This window comes from Cupressus sempervirens, chromosome 1, assembly GCF_028749045.1.
Source record: "Cupressus sempervirens isolate cs-2001-9-10 chromosome 1, ASM2874904v1, whole genome shotgun sequence".
Lineage (NCBI taxonomy): Eukaryota > Viridiplantae > Streptophyta > Pinopsida > Cupressales > Cupressaceae > Cupressus > Cupressus sempervirens.
In genome coordinates, this window is record NC_143118.1 from 758,831,788 (window position 1) to 758,848,688 (window position 16,901).

The 16,901-nt window shown below is 32.2% G+C and overlaps 1 protein-coding gene across 1 annotated transcript; it reads right to left on the minus strand.

The window, feature by feature from the left end:
• Positions 1-5,199: 5,199 nt before the first annotated feature.
• Positions 5,200-15,034, minus strand: LOC149580115 (1,4-dihydroxy-2-naphthoyl-CoA thioesterase 1-like). Its single transcript, XM_089812944.1, has 3 exons — positions 14,629-15,034; positions 10,904-11,095; positions 5,200-5,597 (listed from the first exon to the last, which is right to left on the minus strand). The coding sequence occupies exons 1-3, from the start codon at positions 14,800-14,802 to the stop codon at positions 5,436-5,438; spliced, it is 528 nt and encodes a 175-aa protein (XP_089669070.1). The 5' UTR covers positions 14,803-15,034; the 3' UTR covers positions 5,200-5,435.
• Positions 15,035-16,901: the final 1,867 nt, after the last annotated feature.

A 16,901-nucleotide genomic window follows, 5' to 3' on the forward strand; every position in this document is an offset into this window, starting at 1 on the left:
TAGAGTCACCACTAGCCTATACAAGCAACGGGAATGAGAAATGGAAACATGGCAGGGAAAGGAATTATTCGGTCACTGTAATTCTCACCAGGAGTATCGTATGGGTTGTAGTTTGCTAGACTCGTAACAATCAATAGAAATGGAGAGCGAGGAGGAAAATATCCGCAGATTAATAACAAGTTAAGACGATGACTGTACATTTCTAGGCAATAGCGATTTTAAGGAGATGCTAGCAGAATTATAGAGGATGGAATACATTTCTTTTTAATCATCTGAGGAACAAATCTAAATTCTTGGAAATCCTGATAAACTCGTCGCATCGACGAAGGAACAAAGGGTGATACAAATCTGTAATCCACAGAGAAGAAATGTGTTACTCAAATAATTATTAAAGACAATAGGACAATCCCAAAATCTTGGAGGTTATAACCGATTGTTAAATTAAACTTTATATTGCTATGCTCTGTCATTATCCTTAGAAGGCATGCATACAAGATTTTTTAGACGCGTACTCGATCGAAAGCCTCAAGTGAATGACAAAGAATACTTGTGCTCAAATTCATGCTATCAAATTCCTTAGAGCATCACCCAAAATGCACATGGGTCATAGTATATACAAACCGACATTTTCAAAGGCATAAATTATTATTTGGTTCATGCAAAAATTCCTTTGATTTAGCAATCTTGTGATTTGTATCGGAATGACTTGATTTCACCATCAGTAGAAGTTTCTAGCATGATGCTCCTGCCAATGAAAATTCCTAACGACCTTTGGAGAGTTCTCTTATTATAGTGGACATTAAGTTGAGGGGCCCGATTACTTATATTGGCAACTTGCGGTTGGTGCCTTTGCTCTATCACTTTCAGCCTATGTATGAGAAGATGTAGTAAGTAGCGAGGACCTAATATTACTAATGATAGTTTATCAAAATTACAAATTGAAGGAATGCAAATACAAAGGAATAATATCAGCCATTAGAAATTTATAATATGGTTCTAACTTACATATATATATTCTATCTACTATTTTGTTTGTCATGGGTTTTCCACTATTGTATGTTATATTATAATCTCATGAAGATATCATCTAATATAGGAATTATTTGTGCATGTTCCTATCCACTGCTAGCTATCATTCCTTGTGGGTTCACATTCATCTACATCATATTTCACTATATGTGTATTTGGTCCTTGCTAATCTTTACAAAGGGCACTATCTATGTTATGGATTCATCTTTGGAAAGATAACAATGATGATGTGAACGGGCGATCGAGTTGAGATTTTTTTATTCATCTTAGCTTCGTCACTTTATAAAACTACCAACTATTTTGATCCTAGAACTGTTATCTAGTTAGAAGAATATTTGGAGAAAATTTTGATGCTTTTGAGGCAGGATTTCCAATAAAGAATTTTGAAAATGAATGAGAATTTGTCTTACACTTCTTAAGATGTTGAAAGTCCATAAGAAGGCTAGTCAAAGGGCAACAATGATTACATTTAGATAAATTACATTCTTTTTGTTCATCTTTGGTTAGTCCTCCACATATATTAGGAGCTTTATCATTTCCACAGAAGAAGCCTTAAAAATGATTTATAAATCCAAAGCATTTTGAGACTCATTAATTTGAAGACCCACTAAAATTTGGTGAGAGTAAGAAAAGGAAGAACAAAAAGAAATCTACCAGATTTGATGTGATGCAAAATTGTTCCATGATATAAGAATGGGAATTTTGCATTGAGGGGGGGAATAGTAACCAATGTTCCATTCCCATGGTTTGATAAATGCTTAAATAGAGACATTTCCCAAATTGATGCATATAGACCTTCATTGGAGCAACTTATATCAAGGATGTTCATGTACATATAAATATTATCCTTAAGTATTACATTTATATACTCATTATAGTCTCTCTCTTACTTATATTTCTATATGCACTATATGAGTTATTTTCCTTGATATTTTCCTTTGTATCTAAATACGATCTTGTCGAAAAAGAAGAATGGTACATTAGGCATATTGTGCAAAACACAATCTTATGACAGTAGCTCCATAGAAGAAGTGATCTACAATTGATTAGTCATCTGATGACCAGGCTGGATAAAGTGGGGCTCTTGAAAGAAATATCTTTGATGATTAAGATTATGAGTATCCTTTTACATTGAGGGAGTTTGACACTTCTTCAAAGGCAATGTAGGATCTTAGAAGATTAATATTCAGAGGGAGTCAAAAAATGCATGTGTGTGACTGCATAATTTTGATGGGCCTACCCTTGTATACATCATGAGGAAGTAACGACTTGACAACAAAAAGTTGAAAGATCGATATCAGATTCAAAGGGAGTCCAAAAAACATTTTTGGACAAAGAGATGCTTTAAGGGAGTAGCTAGAGGATCTGAGTTTCCAAGACCTTTGTTTGGAAGGAGAATTTTGAAGTGTAATTTCTTGAACTAATAAGTTCTTTTCTACGAAAGAAAAGTTTGAAGTGAAAATCTTTGTAATTCATTCTTCGTTGTGAGAGAGAAGTTTGGGTGAAATTCCTTGTTCCACCCTCTAGGAGCAGATAGGATGGTCAACCCTTTGATGTGGTTCATGGTGGATATCATGAGAGTTAGTGTTTTACATATGTGGATTGTGTCATGAAGGGTGATGATCTTTCATTGATGTATTTGTGAAGTCACTATTATAAGGTGGTGATCTTAACAATGACTTGACTTGTTATCAAGATTGACCACATTAAGTTGTTCTCGACTGTCGGATATCATTATACTATATTTTTTGATCTTGTTTTATTATCATACTAGATTACATTAAATTGTTGTCCCGAAATGTGTCGAAGATCATGATAATGAACATTTCATGACATACTACATTAAGTTGATATCTCGGAGTGTATCAAAGGTCATGATGGATTACATTAAGGGCCCATTTGGTTGCTGGCATAGGAATTGAAAATTAGAAGAGAAAAATGGAATAGGACTGGAATTAAATTCTATTTTTTTTAATAAAAAAATAGATTGGGAATATGAATGGCTATTCTAATTCCATCTATTTTTTGGCATAGACATATGCTCATTTTGGGAGCAAAATTGGAATATGTCTTCCTATTCCCAATTCTGATTGAGCGTACCAAACAGCGAATATAGAACATATTCTAATTTTCTCTTCCTATTCCACTCTATTCCAACAACCAAACGAGCCCTAAGTGGTTGCCCTTGAGATCATGGTTGTTATAACATATTCTTTTGGTAGGCATCAAGAATTTGATGCCAATGCATATACTAAAATAATATAAGTATGATGAATATCACATGATTGATATTTCTTGTTGATTCATACTTCAAATTATATTAAAAGATTTCATCTAACTTGATGGATAAATGTTGATATCCTTAAATATGTCATTCCAAGAATATTGCATTGAGATAATATCTCTCCATATACTTGAGAGCATCATGTGTTCTATAACAATCCTCCCAAGCTAAGAGGGAGTGTGAAGGTTGTAGCTTTAATCGGATTGAATTGACCTAGAGATAAGAAAATTGATGGTTATTGGTAAATCGTCATTTAAACAAGTACACACACACATTGTCTAATGATGGTTAACCATAGAGACATGTCTCCTCTCATATTTATAAGTCATTCAAATATGCATTTAGAACATACCAAGCTTATGACAATGTTATTACATTTGCAATAATCGATCCACAAAACTCAACATAAAGAATACAACTTTTGTAAAGGTAGTACAAAGATACTATTTCACCATTTTGTGTGGTTGTGGAATTAAATAAAAATGTGAATAGCTACTAACAAGTAGCATTTGCAAATCCCTAGCACATAGAAATATTATGTCAATAATGACCATATTTAATCATATTGTGTTGAGATTACCGTATAGAATCATATTGTATTAATAATAACTATTTAAATAAATAATTTTGTTAAATGTTGGTCAATGTGTAACAGTAATTAGTACTATATAAAGAATATACTTTTTTATAAAGGTACCTTGATTACAAAGATACTATTTCACCATTATCTCTGGTTGTGGAATTAATATTTTATTACAGACAATAAAACCCAAAGCTTGTCATTGTTCCACAAGTATTAGACATTTCTCAAACAAACATGACCTTAACCATATACAAGTTTGAAGTCTTCATGATAGAAATAAGCACAATTGATATTCATTATGTAAAAAAGGTTGGTTTAGCATTCATTGTCATATTTCAAACTAAATCTTTGTAAATATTGAGTATCACCACCATTTTCATTTGAATGGTATTTTAAGATAGAAAGTACAAATTTTATTATCAATAGCAAAATAAATATCATTTATTGCAATCTTTGTTTCTAAATTAATCCTTAAGGGAAAAATCTAATGTATATCTTATTTAATTGTGAATAATTGTTATAAATCTGCATGACACTGTTAAAACAAACTTGTGCTCTTTCTATTAAAAAAATTGTCTCTAAATTGTATTGATGTAAATGCAACCATGAAAATAGTATTATTATTCATGATTTTACTTTTACATGACTAACTTTTCAAAATGATTTTCTATTGGACGCAACAATCACATTTGCACATTTTCATTTTGTTATATACATGGCTGTTTGTTATTTGAATTTTTTTATGAATCTTGATTTATTGTTATTTTATATTGTATACATCATGTCATAATTCTATAAAACTCAACCATAATAATATAAGCAAGCATTGCACATTTAAATGCTAAAACAAAACTTACATTTTCAACATGACTTATCATATAATCAAACCCAAAAAATCTCTAAAATTATTAGAATGATGCAAGCTCAATTTTTTTATAAATTTGTCTTCTTGTATTTAAATCTTCATTGTAACATTGTTTTTAATCTTTAAAGATAATCATCAATTCTAGCCATTTGAAATAGCTTGAAAGTTCCTTCTTATGAAATTAGTAACAGCTATATCATCAATTATACTGAATTGAAATCGCTTCGAAGTCATTTCTCAAAAAATCATTGAAGCCTCTTATTATCACAGCCATTAAATTCTTGAGAACTATCAAATAGTGAATATCTGCAAATATTTATGGGCGTGCCAATCAAGCACCACAAAACATGACTGAGAAACATAGATACGATATGTATATTATAACTAATTAAAACTTAACGCATCGCTATAATTACCCTACTAAACAAAGAGCCTGAATTGATGAACTCTTTATATATAGCGCTTTCGTTCAAAATATATCATTTTTTTTCTTACAGTTGTTTTGGTATACAGGTTTTCTCAAAACTACTCATCATTTTGATAAACTTAAACAATTTTGTGCTTGTTTCCTACTCGAGCTTTTTTTTCCGCGCATGCTTTGAGGACAATGACAATAAGGAATCTTTAGAGGACATTTACAGATCAAGAGTTGGAACAGAGTATGAAGTATAAAACTAAAGTTTAGAAGGAATCCTTTTGTCATCCTGAGATTTTGTTGCAGAATGAGAAGGTAGCAGAGTTACTGTCAACTTTGATACTGCAATCAAACCTGGCTCCGATGTTTTAGAAGAATCATTTGATGAAGTCGCAGCAGAAGTAAATTTAACCTCCCAAACCTGTTGCAAACAATCAGTTGATAAATTCAAAGGACTTCATAAACTCCCCGTATTATTAGCCTAAGCTAGCATACAAGATACCATACAACAAACAAATGATATTAAGGAATTCACTTGAATGAACATTTATGTAGACACAATAAGCTTCTTAGAGATTTTTGGCATTCAAGATATCATAAGCTTCTTCGGGTTTCTTACAGTTTGAGACACCATGTGCTTCTTATAATTTCTTAGCCAAGGTTTTCTTTAAATAGCAGATACTTTTTACACAAGAAATAAACACACCTCTCCTAATTTAGACAAAATGCTAAAGCCATTTTTTACGTAGACAAATTCAAGATAACCATCGTGAATGCTTGTCGTGGTCAACAGTAAATTTGCAGCCTATGGAAAAAAGGTCTCACATGCAAAAGACAAATATGGCACCTGAATGTATATTTTGACGTAAGTCTCAAGTCTATTAGAAAATTAGTAACACTAGGTCACTCTAGACTTCACTAAACAGTTCCCAAGGCAGACTATAATTCAATTCACAGTGGTCCCTGAGCCAGGGAAAAACATTATTTCAGAATTAACTATCCATCCATTCTAGATGGTAGACCTGAGAGAAGTTTTCTGAAGGACATTTTTTATGTTCCATGCCAGTGCAGCATAAGGTCAAATATCTGCTGTTTTTTAGTTCGTTCGGTTGTTTTTGATATACTTTTACTGTGCTGTAAATGTTAATCTTTTGATTGATGCCCGCTTGGCTGTTGTATTCAAAGGACAGCACCGTAGTTTTCTTGCTTTACATATGAAAAATGTAAGATCAAGTAAGTTCGAACCAGTTCCCTTTTATTTGGATATTTATTTAAGATTTCTACAATGTCTACAATAAATGTAGATCTTGAAATTTTTTTGAGTGGGCAGGTACAAAGATTCCTGTTTTTTTTTTTGCAAAAAGAGGGGTAAAAATTTATTAAGACAGAAAGGAATACAACAAGGAGAGCTCAACAAGGAGCTCGATCCTGATCAACAAGATCATCAATTAGTCTGTGTAATAATGCTTATAGGTTTATTGCACCATGAGTAGATCTGAACCATGGCTTACAAGTAACATTAAGTTATCATTGATGCAACCTCTCTAGCTATGCTTTGTGAATCCTCTTTAATATCAATAATCACTCCCTTGGGGTTGTATTACACTTCCAATGGCGTTGAAAGATCTCATCTCTAGCACTGGAGTGCAAAGTCTCTTATCATATTTGGATCATGAGTTATGATTTTAATATGCTTGAGTTGGCTTTCAATAAATATAGCAATCCCCCAATGTAGCAGCCACTAAAGAAAGAGAAGCTTGATATTGCATGCACAATAAATTAGGTCTTCTTGATTCTCCAATAGAAACCAAAGTCTTCCTAGCCACAGTATGATTGTCTTTGATATACATGAACAAATCTTGGCTTTGGTATTGAGAGTCCTCAAATGTCTTCACATGGCTATTTTGTTAGCACAACCTATCTATTTCATTTGCTAGTTGCTTTCATTTATTGGGGGAACCCTTGCAAGTTGTCCTTTCAGACCATTTTCTGGTTGGTTTTGTAATATTGTATTGAATGGCAAGCTGCAATAATTTAAGGAAACAAATTTTTTTTTTTTTCCTCAACAAGTCTTAGTTGAGTCATACTTCTTCGGCCCATATTCAATGCATCTATAAACTTGAGCCACATCCTCCTTGTGAGATAAGTTTGATTCAATGGTCTACCATCAAACAAATTGCTCGTGTTTTGCACATCTATGGTTGCTAGTTGGCATTATTCTGCTACCACTCATGTGAGGCCAACACCTCAGAGCTTTTCCATGCCACCACCAAGCTGGAAGTGCTTTCAGTTTCTCCTACTAAATAATTTTTGTGGCCAAGACTCGTCAAAAAAAGCAAACCACTGACAATCATATAGCTCAAGGAGCACAAAATAGGGCATACCTTTATTGGCTCTTCTTCTACTTCTTGGTGTGATCATGGCAAGTAAACTCATCTAGCTCTTGCTATTTTTTCTATTTGCACAAATCTTGTTGTTGATCAAGAAGAAGAACGAGAAATGATGATATCATTACATAGATTGGGAGCCTATTCCTAGTGGCTTGGACCTCATTAAGGGTTGGGGAGATCCCCTTATTCGCTTAATATAAATCTTCATCCTCATCCTACTAGCATTACTTTAGTTTGCATAGTGGTGTGACTATTGTTGTTTTGTGAATGGTCTCGTACATTGACTTTTTGTAATGTCCCCATTTTTGTCAATATCAGAGTTTTAGGGATTAGCCTATTATTGTGATCCTCGTAGGCTAATTATTGTGGATAAAGGGTCTTTAGAGGCAATGGCTTGGGAGGGCCTTATCTTTTCCACAATTCAGTAAGCTACAAGTTGGTTTTCGTTCAGCTCAGATTGGACTTCGTTTGGGCTTAGTTTTGTGTACTTACTATTTGTGGTAAGTTGGGTGTTGATAGAGATGACCCTTTCTATTTTTGGAAAGTGCATTTGGTCACATGGAGAAATAATAGGTATGACTCCTATTTCAAACGACATATTTAAATGATGAGTATTTTGGGAATTATTATATTTTTAGTGGTCAAATTATTATTAATTTATTAAATGGCTTATTATAAAGTTATAATTTAACTTTATAATTTCACTTAAGTTGAGAGGTGAGTTATCATCGGAAAGAGCCATTTATTAATTAGTTAAGCCAATTCAAGTGAAAGAATCTAATGGAAGCTTCTAATTAATGTTGTGTGGTGAAGCTTCTTGAGTGAAGTTACATTTTGGCAACAAAAAGAGCATATGGAGATTATAAATACAAGCCCATTTGTTGAGAAAAACATGCTTGGATAATTATTTGCTTTTGTTGCCTTTGTGTCTTTTTTTCTGAAGTTCTGATTTTAGTGCCCTAGCTGAGGTATAAGGGTTTGATACTGAGAAGTGTGTTTATCTACCTATAGCTGTGAATACTGTGGTTAGTGAGGCTTCATTACTGCTGTAGCTGATTGTTGCATGTCAATAGTTGAGAAACTTCCTTACTGTTCATACTGTGGCTAGGAAGACTTTGATTTCTATTGGAGAATCAATTTGGTGCTGCTGCAAATTGGGTTTTCATTATTTCTGAGAATTTGGTGATTGAGAAATCTGTTCAACCATGCCAATCATCTCTGCTGTTGGACGCAGTTTCAATCTGCAAATTGGTGAGAAAGAATGATACATTGCTGAATGTTTGTCAATGCATTTTTTGAGAAATTGTATCAGCTTATTTGGGCGCATGGTCACTGATTTGTGAGTGTCTGAAATACTGATTTCTGGTTGGTATTTTAGCTCCTAACGTGGGTCTGATATATTGCCTAGTTGGGCAATCATTTCACATATATTGCACACCAATTTTGGCACTTCATCTGCTGTTACCAAGGGCGCCAGGTATCTCTGTTTGTGGCATGTGTTTGCTGCATCATAAGACGTTGTTTCCCGTTGTACTTGAGTGTCTGTTTTTACTGCTGCTGGGCGTATCTATTTGGGTTATATTTCTGCAATTTCTAGGTAGTGTTGAGTTGGAATGGTTCTGCAAATTGGGCATCATATATGAGATTAACAGGCTCCATCATTTATTTGTAAGTTTGATGAATTGTTGCAGCATATTATGTAAATGAATAAACTTAGAAATTGTTGTGAGCCACTCATTATTTCAGAGTTGAATGTATAGCAGAATTATATATCAGGGTTGATATTTATTTTTAGTTCATGCATCTATCATCTGGATTTCATATGCTTTGAAGATTAAGGCTGTTAGCCAAGTGTTTGACAAAATGCTAAACTTCTGATTAATGGGGAAATTGATGTTTGTTTGAGCTATAACCGGCTAGGGGTTATTACATTTTTGGGTATGATTCTGTTCGACCAGCCTTTATGTGAACTAGTGTACTATTATGCATTATTTATTATAAAAAAGTTATAACAAAAACCAAAATTTGATAGATTCTATTTCCCATCTAGATTAAACCTTAGATGACTGCTGAAAGGGAAGAACATAACCCTGATTACCTTTTTAATTCATATCCTTATAGAGCATAACACCTAAATGACTGCCTATAGCTATAGATGGACAAAAAAATGTAAATACTTTAAAAACTTCCCATGGTACTCCAATTTTGATTTGAAATATCACCAAGTGTTCAAGTGGTTATAGGATTTTAGCTCTTCGTTCTTATAAGTAGCAAACTTTCCACAAATTTGATTATGGTGCTAAAGCCTAAAACCCTTCTCCCTTGGCAGATGTTGTACACTAAAAATCCAGGTTCTATAATTGATCACAATATTAAGCAGCCATATTTTGACAACAAAGACTACAACAACGGGTCTAATTTCAACTTCAAGGAAATCAAACTATAAACAAGTCAGTAATAACTCAAGACCTATGTTTGAGCATAATATCCCTACCAGTAACACAAAGTGTGAGATTATGATATTTATCAGTTCAACTAATGGAAAGAGCTGCTATGTGTTCACGCCTCACGGTAATCAGAATTCGCAGAAAATAAATTGGAGAAAAAAGTGATAGCTACAGTGAAATATTTGAAATCCACAAATGGTCGTATCAGAAGAGAAAATGTTGAGGAATCAATTCAAGCAAGAACAACCAAAAATCTAGGACATGTAACTGTTTAAAAAAATTGAAAAGAAAGAGAATGCTTAAATCCAAATCCTAAATTACTAAGGAGAGAAATGTATGCTTCTGAATTTGACCTCTATGTTTTGAATTTGCGATTGTTTCAAACTTTTACTGTTTCTTTGGTTTTAATTTGTCTTCCAAATAGCTTATAGTTGATTTCATCTGTAGCTAAAATAGTAAAAAGGAATATCTGAAAAGGCTGCATACATTGCTGTTTATGAAAGAGATTCAAAATAATAGCTTTCATACAGCATTCAGTTGAAAACCTCAAATGATCAACTATTAAGTCACGCAGGATATGTCCAAGAATGTGAATATTAACTAAATGCTGTATGAAGAGCATCAGACAGCATTTGAATATTAACCTAAAGGAAGATGCATCAGGGGACCAGAAAAACAGGCAAAGAAGAGCCAGAGGGTTTAAGAGAAATTCCGTTTAGTTACAGAAGGAAACAAGAAAGAATATAACAAAGAGAAAATCTATTAGAGTCATAAAAGTAGTAAAACAAAAACAAGCTATGTACATGTAGATTTAACGTTGGGTTCCAAACTGTTATGTGTAAATGCATCAGAAAGAATAGAGAAAAGAAAATTATCAAACCAACACGTACATGTAACCTGCGTCCAATATGAATTGGTGTTGCTTTTGCCTCAATTTCAAGACCAATATACCCAGGCTGAAGATGACTGATGCTAAGTTGTACTCCTGCAACTTTCTGGAGCCCAGCAGCCACGCTAGCACCCAAACTTCCCAGACTCTCAGCAATAAAGGCTGATATACCTCCATGAAGCACTCCATATGCCTGTCAGGATCACAAAAGTTGAAAATTGAAGAGCCATCACATCAAGATTCAATAAATGTTGAAGATTAGCATGTCACTCCAGTCCTAGAGAAATGTTCTTTGTGTGCATTAAATAATATAAGTCTAAGCAATCAGAAATTTCATAAGCAAGCAATCATTCACAGTAAAATATACATCTTAGTAGTCTGGCATATACATATTTTTCAAGATATGCATTTTCTTTGTCTTGTTGTGGTTTCATGTTAGTCCCGTTCTTGCCAAAGTTCATACAATAAAAGGGTTAACCATTTCAATAGATTTCTTGAAAAGGATCTCAACTGAAACCTAGAAAGATTAACATTTGTGATTTTGTCAAGGGTTATAAAATGGCTGCTTACATAATGCCTTCATTTTCCTGCTCAATCGTTTTATTGTTTCGAATTCTGCAAGGATTGACATTTTTTTCTTTAGAATCATATAATTTTCTTTCATCTTGGACCTCCAAGGTTTGTCATGCATGTAAGTTATAAATATGTCAATATGAAAATCAATATTGACATTTTCCTGCTCAATCGTTTTATTCTTTCAAATTCTGCAAGGATTGAGATTTTTTTCTTTAGAATCATATAATTTTCTTTCTTCTTGGACCTCCAAGGTTTGTCAGGCGTGTAAGTTATAAATATGTCAATATGAATATCAATAAGTAGCTCCTATTTTCCAATTTGATTCTCTTTCATCAAAGACAATAGCTTTTAGTTGTTTGGTTTAAACCCTTTCTATCCAAAATTGTAGATAAGACATTGTTTTCTAAGGAAAAACACATATACAGAATGAGAATCAAGCAGGAAAACTGCCAACTCTTAAGGGTGAACAGCAGAATAGTTGTGATAGCATACGAGAATGAGGAAAAGGGAAAAGAGAGTCTAAACCTGTGGTAAACAATTGCAACTTGTTTTTTTAATAAAGTTTTATCACTTTAATGGTATAGTATAGATATACATCAATGAACACAACCAAAAAATAAGCTGGGGGAAGATGAAACAAAGTCCTGAAATATTTCATTAACAAAAATATGAAAACATATAATGCAAATCAATTATGAAATGTATGATATATTTATTTGGAGACATTTCTAATTGACTTGTGTCTGCTGAATGGATTTTTTTCTGCATAAGTATAAATATGTGTAAAATAGGAAAACTTGAAAGATATTGCATTAAATTCAAAGCAGAAATGATAACATCTGCAATTACAGAGAATGTGCATATGCATAACCTATTATTCGTTGTTGGCCAAAAGGTAAAAGAAAGCTGGATACTCTAGCTTAGGTAACAACAGTATTATCATTTATTTGACTTCCAATTATTGGAACTATAGAGCACTACATTTAACCCCATGAAACCAGGTATTGAAAAACAACATTCGTTTGGTACCTCAGAATATATATATATAGCTGGCTATTTAACAAGCAAGTTTTAAAAAGATGATAAATAAGAAATCAATGTTCTTAACCATACACCACAACCATGACTTTTGCTAATTTATCTCATTTCCATTTCCTAAGCCTCCAAAACTAATTTCCATTACTTTTTGAACCAGAACTAAAACGGCTCTTACGGCTTGACAAGATATAACATTAGCAAATACTATTATAGAAAAAAGTACTAAACTGAGTAGGATGTTATTCAGCTTACATTAAATGGTAGCCAAGGCAAAAATTGTGTAGAATGTCACTCTCCCATGGACCTTCAGATAAATTATTGCAAAATTTGATACCATCCAATTAGGCAACCTACAAAGAGAAATCTTAAAGCATGGAACAGCAATAGTGCAGACTACAATGAGGTAATAATGTAGACATGAGCAGAGTTATGCTTATGATGATTGAGACAGGCTGAAAGCCAACGACATCACTATTGTTAGCCTTACTAGCATAAGCAACCAAAGTAGGGGTTATTTGTATAAACATGGTATTAGGTTGATATTGCAGCATTTTGTTTATGATTGTACAGCAGTCAAAGAAGGCTGGCTGAGACTAGAACTTTAGAAAATTGCATAAGCTCTTAACTCTCATCTTCGTTAAGTCCTTGCTTTGTGTCCCTCTACCAAGAGAGAACCTAAACCACAGGGCAACATTGTTAAAGACTCTGACAAGCAGATAATGTAGACTACCATGACCAAAATTGTGAATATGATAATCTTGACCAAACTACAGCCAAAGATTCAGTTATTGTAATCAGGTCAACATTTGCAACTGGTAGTACAATATGGATGTATTTAAATATAGGATGAAGCCAAGTAGGCAGGCATTGACTGGGAATGTCTAGAATATAAAGAGAACTTTTCTCTTCTTTGTTATAGTTCTCTCTTTTCTGTAGGAACCTACTAACAGGGTCCTAAACCACAGAGGATCATTCTTGAAGTTCACTATGAGGAGTCAATATAGACTATCATGGACAGATATGTGACTATAATGGTTTAGTTTGAATTAAAACTAAAGATCTAGATACTAACAGATATCTTAAATAGCAGGACAACATTGTCCAAGGCTACTATGCAGTGATGATGTAAGCCAGCGTGGTTGTAATATGATGATGTAAGCTCACAAGCTAAGAGCAACAATGAGGTTATTGTTATGAGGATGAATTGTGGCTAATATTTCAACATTTTTTTGTTTTAAGCCACAAGATGAAGCCATGAAGGCCTTGATTGGAAGAAAGTGTACAAAAGAAATGGCAGACTCCCCTGTTTTGAGAATACACACTCAGATTAGCTCACTAAACATGTAGTGGAATAATGCTTCATTCAAGACTAAACAGAATGAAGCCCTGAAGCAAATTCTTGATTGGGAAAGCAAAAATAATATAACTTATTCTCTCTCTAGTCCTCTCTTTGTTCATCAACACATCCATAAAATAATAGAGCTTATTTTCTCTCTAGTCCTCTATTTGTGAACCAACATACACTTGCCTGCTACACATGTATTGGAACGTTGTTTCATTCAATATTAGACAGGATTAAGGCAAGGAGAAAGTCCTTGATTAAAAGTGCACAAAGTAATAAAATTGTAAATAATAATAACTTTCTTCCTTACAACAGTCTTCTGTTTTATGAGAACTCACACGAACACACTGTATCTTTTAATTTACTGGAGAATTACTGTATTGAACTTAGGCAGGATGAAGCTCAGGAGGAAAGCCCTGATCATAAGAGTGCAAAATACTTATGTGTATTATAACCTTAAATGGAGCCATGTTCTAATGTCCACACATATATACATACACACACAAAAGCTGGCAAAGCAGGCCTTGCTTTCCAATGTACAATATTAAGAAGTCTATGTCTTCACCCAATATATATAATTACTAAATATATACATAGAATATATGTAAGCAAGTATAATACATATACAAACTGAAAACAATTAGGGTTTATGGGTGTTCTCTTAAGGGCAAAAATCTGAAACGATTTTATAATTCGAAAACTGCATAGCTGATTGCAAAACACCCTTCAAATGATTAATAGGGGCATAAATTGAAGCCTATAAATCTCACCTGAGCAGACCTTTCAGAGACCACAAAACGACCTTGAACGCATGTGGGTGTCACAATTTCCATTTCAAAACCAATGTAACTCAATATTGGTGACAACTGATGTCCAAATGGAGCATTTCTGTCACCTTTCTTCCAATCCATATTCTCATCAACAACAAAAGGCAGGGAAGCCATGTGACTGTCTATATAAATGTATCTTCTATTTAATATGTCCAAGACAAGATTCTGCTTGTTTCGAATCAAGATCAAAACTTCGTTTTTACTTGATCCAAACAAGAATCTAGTCTTTGTTTTGAGATTGAAAGCAAAGGAGTGTCTTAATTTATAGGATCTTTACCCAGTCGGTAAAATTAAATCAATCCCACGAGCGTAGTCAATCCGTGACTTTGATTAAAGTAATGTCAGACCGGCACACAGTTTACATAACATTCCACATTTAAAGGATTTTTCTTTACGAGAATTTGAATTTTGACTTACAAGGAGCCCGCCATAATTGCGTAGAAGAGTTGAATCATCTACCTTGAGAAGCAGCCTGGCAAGATTTCTTTCAATTTCAGACGGCTAGTTTCAGCTGTGTGTACGTCAGATACGGTAAGCTACCGCGGCCTTTTGTGGACCGACTGTCCTAAAAGATGTTTGTTTATTACACATTTTTAAGAATTTGTCGCCGAAATATCCCATAGGCTTCCTTTAGAGAAAAATTGACAGTAATAATACTAACAAGAACTAGCCGTTTGTGTTCCTAATTAATACTATTAGACATTCTAGGGGAGAACGTGTGGAGTGGGATGGTGGGAGCTGTTAATATTAACCTTTATTCTTGGAGGTTAAATTTGACAGCCATTTACATGTCAAAAGTTTAAATCTTATTATGAAGAATATATATTTTTAGAAATAATTTAATAAATATCACATAAAATATTTGTTTAAATTATAATATTTAAAGATAAATCTAAATAATTATAGATGTAGTAAATTAAATTATAATTATTATGTAGTGGGATATCTATCTACATTTCTTTAGATAGATTTAAAGTTAAATTTGAAAACTATCTACACGTCAAATTTTTTAATTTAATTATAGACAAAATATATTTTAAAAAATAATTCAATAAACTCCACATTAAATATTTGTTAAAATTATAATGTTTGGATCTTAGGAGATATATATCATCAATTTTAGAAATTAAAATTAAAAGTTTAGGTTAGTGCCAAAAAGTAAATGAAGATAAAAGGAAATATAAATAGTTTTGGGTGTAGTAAATTAAATTTTAATCATTTTGTAGTGGATATGTATCGACATTTCTTTAGATAAATTTATTTAAGATATCTATACAAGTTAATAATAAGTAACTTCAATTCTTTTCTTTTTTTAAAAAATTTGTTATCTATATATTCAATTAGTAATTCTATAATGTTTCTATTATTTATTTAAAATAACTTAAAACTTTTAGTATAAAATTATTATTTTTATTGGAATAGAATGAATATCTTTGATTTGTTAAATGTAAAAAATGATTTGGATTTTGGGTAAATAGTAAATTGTGAAATATATATATATATATATATATATATATATATATATATATATATATATAAAATAGTATTTTAGATGTCATAAAGATTTTTTTTTAAATATTAGAAAGTGAATGAACCAAATTACAGAACTATTTTCCATCAATTTTGATTATTATTATTATTTTCTATCTATTTGTTATTGATTATATTGAATTATTAATTCTATGATATTTATATTATTTAATTATTTAGAATAAATTAAAACTTTTCTTATAAAATTATATTTTTTATTTCTACTATTTGTTATGATCATATCTATTATTTATATTATTAAAAATATAATATTTCTATGATACATTCTTTATATTTCTAAACTTTGCATATTTTAAATTAGATATCTCTCGACTTTATTTACAAAGGAATTTAATTAAAATTTTAGGTATGTTGGTAAATGTATTGTTCGAACATCAAATTCTATACATTTATGTCAAAAAAAATCCTTATATTTTAAATATATTGTTCAAACATCAAATCCTATACATTTATGTATGAACATGAAAATAATAATAATATCTAGTGAAAGTAAAGAAGAAAACAACAATCTTTCTTACTTTATTTTTATACATAAGAATGGCGGTGCCATTGTCTCGTTGCAATAATATGTCTCGATAAAAGACATATTTTTATGTTTGCTATGGCTTGATCTTTTCTCATCTCCATTTAATTTCATTTGCACAAATTCCCCATATATTCAC